Source organism: Mercenaria mercenaria, chromosome 4 (genome assembly GCF_021730395.1).
Source record: "Mercenaria mercenaria strain notata chromosome 4, MADL_Memer_1, whole genome shotgun sequence".
NCBI classification, from domain to species: domain Eukaryota; kingdom Metazoa; phylum Mollusca; class Bivalvia; order Venerida; family Veneridae; genus Mercenaria; species Mercenaria mercenaria.
Genome location: NC_069364.1, coordinates 55642175 through 55648174, shown reverse-complemented (window position 1 = coordinate 55648174; position 6000 = coordinate 55642175). Strand labels below are relative to the sequence as shown.

The window sequence follows — 6000 nt, the reverse complement described above, 5'->3', positions numbered from 1 at the left end:
TCTAACAAGTTTTCGTGGTACTTACGAAACTGATAAAAAATTGGCCATCAAATATCATAAAATATCAAAACTTAATATATTAAACTTGTGAAATTATTCATAATCTACTTACCTATACCGTTTTAACTGGTCCTTTGCTTCAATTTATTACAAAAGAAGTGCTGTTTATATCTGGGTCACCGGTGCAATGGTTGATCGATAACAAACAAGTTTTCGGGGGTCGGCTCAAAACATACATTATGTTAAAATTCTGGCATTTATGTCATTTTCATAATAAAGTTTTTTTTTCCAACAGTAAAATGAATTGTCCAACAAGAATTAAACTGTCCAACATGGCAACAATAACAAATATTTACATTTTGTATAGTTTGTTAAGTAGTGTTTATACACTGTTGTGGCATGGGCAGAAGAACTTATCATTTCTTCTAAGCACTCTAGTTGGTGTGCAGTATTTAAGGTGAACCCAGTGACCACATTCACTCACATCACACTGGCCCCAATTCACAAGACTAATAAAGTCATGATCTGGTCTGTCAGGGTAGTATTTGTTGCAAACACAACATGTCTCGTCGTCACTGTCTGAGTCACTTGAACTGTCAAGGCTGCAAGTGTCAGGAATAGTTGCAGTCTTTTTGGTACTTACACCTGAAGGGCCTGGAACTTCATATGACAAGGCTTTTTTAACAGGGACTTGGAGCTGTTTTGTTTCATTCACTGTTTTGTCAAGTTTGGGTTTCTTTACTGAAACTAATTTTTCAGCTAATGGTAAATTAGTAATCTCTTTCCCAGATGTACAAATTTTAATAGTGCTGGTTGGAGATTTCTTCTTAAGAGGAGGTACAAACTTTGGTATCTTTTTCTTCAGAAAGTTTGATACAGAGTCAGGTACTTCAGGTCTGTCCTTTTCAGACATATCTGCTTGAGAGGTACAGTCAGGTTGTGTATCACATGTGATTTCATTAGGTAAAAATTTCTCAGCAGACAGGACTTGACTGTTGAATGGTACAATACCTGTTTTCCTGAAAGCATTCATAATGTTTGCAGGGGTGAGAGCCTTAGTATAAGCCTTACAAGCTAAGTCACAAATATCATATCTGGTTATTTGTCGACCAACATTGACCCTGAGAAATTCCTGGCAGGCTCTGTTATATGCAGATTTGAAAGGCTTGAATACGCCCACATCAAGTGGTTGTAAAAAGTGGGAACTGTGGGCAGGTAAGACCATCAGAACTACTTTATTTTCTAAGGCCCAGTTTATCAATAATGGACTGAAATGGGAAGAAGCACCATCATATAAAATTAGGGTGAAGTCACTCCCTAGACCCCCAGGTATGAACTTGGAAAGATGTTCCATTATGTACTGATTGAAAATGGAACTATTGCACCAACCCTTATCAGACATACATGCACCAGTGCCAGGTAAAGCTCCCTTTACTAATTCTTCACTGAAGCGTTTACCTTTAAACACAAAATAGGGTGGGATAGACTGACCTGTGGCACTACAACAAGCAATTACAGTGGTTGTTCCAGAGCGAGCAGATGTGATAGCTGGTATTGTCATACCCTTGGGACCAACAACATTAGGTGGTGTATGTTCAGGTGTAATACCAGTCTCGTCAATGTTAAATATTCTATGTGGCTTTGTAAGAAGGTCATATTTTTCCAGAACCTGCTTAAGTTCAGTATAGTATGCTTCCACTGTTTCAGCACTGACAGCTTTGGCACGCACAAGAGAAAGAGAACGTGGTTTCAGACCCTTCAAATCTGGATGTCTCTTAAGAAATCTGACCAACCACATCTCACTCACAAGCTTGCTGTTTTTAGGTAGCTTTCCAGAAAACACTGCTGTATCAGTAGCCAGAACTCTGAGCTCCATGTAGGAGTAACCATACCCAAACAGTGCCATTTTCTTAACATGATCACAGATAGACTGCTCTTCTTCAGCTGACAACAGAGTTGCAGGGCCTGATTTGGTAACATCTGGTTTAATTGATCCATTTGCCCTATCTCTCAATGTTTGTTCTGGAACTCCATACAATCTAGCTGCCTTATAAACACTAAGTTTACCATCTTGCCATTCTTTGAATGCCTTCTGCAATGTCTCAGAATTATAATTTCTGTACTTGGCTCTTTTACTTGGGTGGGACTGAAAATTATTATGTATGTTTTATTTTTTATATTAAAAAACCACTCTGTGTTTTACTTTATGCTCTCAGTAAATACCAGTCCATATTTTATTTTATGCTATATAAAAATTACTTTGAAATGGCCCTTGCATGTTGACAGTTACTTCCCTTGCATAATGAATATTCATAAGATACCTGCATTTTTCCATAAGATGAAAAAGAAGAGAAACAGTGAAGATACCATGGATATTTAAGTGTTATGCAAATTTCTTGGTAAAATTTCATGTTTTTCACACAAATATATAATTTTCTGTTAAATATACCTGTTTTGTACGCATTATTTCTCCATAAAATAACTAGGTCAAAATTCACGTGTCGTCTGTTTACAAACAACCGGCAATCTCGCGCATGCTCAGTCGCAAACGGTGTAAATGTAAACTACCACGAAAACTTGTTATACCACGAAAACCTGTTAGACGACCATAATCATAGAGCGATTAATTTAGTAGTATTATACCGTATAGAGATCGGACATAACGTTTAGATTTACATGACACCGTTTGAGACAGGTGCGTTCATCCGGGGATTGCGGTTACCAACAACAATAATGGCGGCCTACATGCAGACGTTTGGTTTGGGATTTTATGTTCGATAAATTTGCGAATTACAAACGAAACAGATTAGAAGGTGTATTGTAAGTGTCACAAAATAATTGTTTTGCACAGAGAGCACAAGCCACACATCAGTCAAAATGGATGAGAGACACTGGTGGATAGCCAGTAAAATTCAAGAAACTTTCAAAATCGGTGGCTATGATAATCCAACATTGCTAGAGGATTTTATGATAGAAGAAACGACACTTGCAAAAATTAACAAGTTTCTGAAAGCAGGTGGGCCATGTCGATTATTTTTTTACTGCGAGAAACCAGAGACTGGCATCGTTTCCACACGAGAGCTTCATGTAACAGGGACACTGGCATCTTTGAAAGACACAAATCTGGAACATGTCAACATTTTATACTTCTTACGTAATCGTGTTGATAAAGATGTCGATGGTACAAGAATGGAAAGAGATATATTTTGTGGGGAACTGAAGCATAATACAATAGAAACTCTTACAACATTGTTGTCGGATGTTTATATTCCACTAGTGAAAGCCCAGAAGGATTGGGGTGAATGTAATCCAGATGGACAGAATCAGCTGATGAACAATATGGACAAGTTTCTAACAGCTCTTAATGAATCAACAGCTTCTTTACAGTCTTCAAAGCAAATGGTAACATAAACTAAATAATTTTTACATTATGCTGGAGCATTTTTACATTATTTAACAACGCTATTATTATTTAATTAAAAACAGAATTTTGACAATTTTAAAGAAATTTGAAGAGACTTATAGTCACTGTTATATTGTTTCACAATTTTAGAATGAATTCATGAGCAGCCCAGTCATTCTGCACATTTTAATCATCAGTGCTATAGTCTCAGATTGCTTTCAGTCTGAGTGGGCTTATAAAATGACAGTTTAGGTATGTTTGGGGCATTTGTCATTATTTTCTAGTCATTTGTGTAATCTGTATTCTGGTAATGATATGAAACCTCTAGATGAACCTACCTGCTGATGAGAAGACATGTTTTGGTATTTTTATCCCGTTTTGTATGTTTTCTTTGAATATTTTGCCGAAAATAATTTTCTTCTTCTTTTATTTTCAAGATGTTAAAACAACCAGACCACATTGTTTTGAATGATTTCAAGCAGCAGAGGGCAGCAGCCTTGGATCCCCAGCTCATAAGTCAGTATGAAGAGCTAGTCACAGAATGGATGAATACAATTGAAGCTGTCCTCACAGATACTTCTGATGAAAGGTACTTAGATAAGTTAGAACCTTAGAATTTAGATATTTATTTTATGCAATATGAAACTTAGAATTAACATTCATGAAAATTGATTGAAATGATGTAATTTTTGAATAAGATATGTTTTTGGATGACAGATATATACCATAGTGCAGAAAGTACAAGAATTCTTTACTTTAACTTCTCTGTAATTACTAAATACAAACAGAAATAATATCTCATTATTTTAGTACCTTTTCATCTCTTCAGTGTATTAGGCATGTTAATATTTTTCACAAAGAACCATTTTTTCTGTAATCTTTATTTTGTTTTAGAAAAATGGATGCTCTTTTCCCAGAAAGATCAAGGTGATCTGATGTATTTATGTCTAACAAACTGTGTCTATGTTAAGTTGAATAATAATGTGACTTGATTGAATAGCTTTGAGATGGCATTGTGAAATGTGCTTTGCTTTTTTTAAAAATGTTAAACAAGGTTGCGATTTCATTCTTAAGTTAATATACCTTTATTCTTTTTACTTTGTGTAATTTCTGTCCTTGGAATCTTAACTTCCTTCGCATACTACCATAGTATTTGCTAAGGCATTTCATTAAATAACACCTGATCAGAATGTTATAAATTACAATTTAGTGTACCAGTAAGTGATTAAGTTTGCACTGAATTGTGGGGAAATCAAGGAAAGAGACTAAATTGTTGTGGTTGGTTAATGTAACTTTGTGTCTTGTCTAACAATTTAGATTAATAGTAAGTTGTGTGCATATTGTTGCTTATATTTATTTAAAAAAAAAACAACTAGAACTTGACCAGGATGCTTATATTAATAACTCTTCAGCTGTGGTAAACTAACAGGATTAAGACTTGCTTAAGTCAATAAACTTAAATAGACACTAGTAATACAAAATGCAAGGTTTGCTGAAGACTTTCAGTTATCATCTTATTACCATTGTTTATTTGATTAGTACATATGAGAGGAAACATATTTATCAACTGACATAAATTTGCATAACTGACAACTATATGTTTCCTTTTTAGTATGATTTGTATAAATTACAAGAATTACACCTCTTTTCTTGAATTAAAAAGTCGAGCTTATTAGAGTAAATACATGTAGATGCATCATTGTTATATTTAATTCTTCTAAATATGACCCAATTTATTTCAATATTAAACAAAAAAGACTGAAACTCTGTGTCATTATGCACCCTTTGTGATTTAATTCTTTCGCATCTGAATTCCAAACAACGATTATAATCAACTACAAATCTGACTGTTTGCGATATAATTATCATTCTTAAACAAATAATCTGATACTATTGAACTGCTGAATAAATCTTCAGAGTATTAGATGCTGTATCAATTTACAAGGCAAGATGTATGATAGATTACCATTTATTAATGCCAGTGCCAGTGTATATATGAGCCGTGCCATGGGAAAACCAACATAGTGGCTTTGCGACCAGCATGGATCCAGACCAGCCTGCGCAAAAGCGCAGTCTGGTCAGGATCCATGCTGTTCGCTTTCAAAACCTATTGCAATTAGAGAAACTGTTGGCGAACAGCATGGATCCTGACCAGACTGTGCGGATGCGCAGGCTGGTCTGGATTCATGCTGGTCACAAAGCCACTATGTTGGTTTTCTCATGGCACGGCTCATTATTTTATTATAAAAATGAATTACATTAAGGTCTCACTAATGTTTTAACCCAAAAAAAACAATATCCAAGTTTTATATAATTCAACAATTTTGATAGCAGAATAAAGTAAGTAGGTCAAATGTGAAAACCCCTTTAATTACAGGTTTGATTACTATTCAGATGTAGTTTATACGAATCAAATGATACGTAATTTTTAAAGAAAGTCAAAAACAAAATAGAATGATAGAATGTTTCTACCCCTAAATATTTGATCCTGAAAATCCCTATTTTAAGATTTTGAGAAATTAGTCAACACAATATCTGAAAGTAATTTTATGTTTGGGTGATTTCATTATCCATTCAGTATTTGCTCTGGGTCAAAT

At 34.6% G+C, this 6000-nt stretch overlaps 1 protein-coding gene across 27 annotated transcripts in view; it reads left to right on the top strand.

Moving 5' to 3' along the window:
* The first annotated feature begins 2717 nt into the window (after positions 1–2717).
* Positions 2718–6000, top strand: part of LOC123552894 (dynein axonemal heavy chain 5-like) — a 172653-nt gene continuing 169370 nt past the window's right edge. For 25 of the 27 annotated variants that reach the window (XM_053541350.1, XM_053541361.1, XM_053541354.1 and 22 more), the window contains exons 1-3: positions 2718–3402; positions 3841–3992; positions 4298–4330. In XM_053541350.1, the coding sequence (XP_053397325.1) occupies positions 2878–3402; positions 3841–3992; positions 4298–4330 (710 nt within the window). In that variant the 5' untranslated portion in view covers positions 2718–2877. The remainder of the gene's footprint in view (positions 3403–3840; positions 3993–4297; positions 4331–6000) is intronic. The other 2 variants (XM_053541364.1, XM_053541349.1) reach the window with 1 other exon arrangement.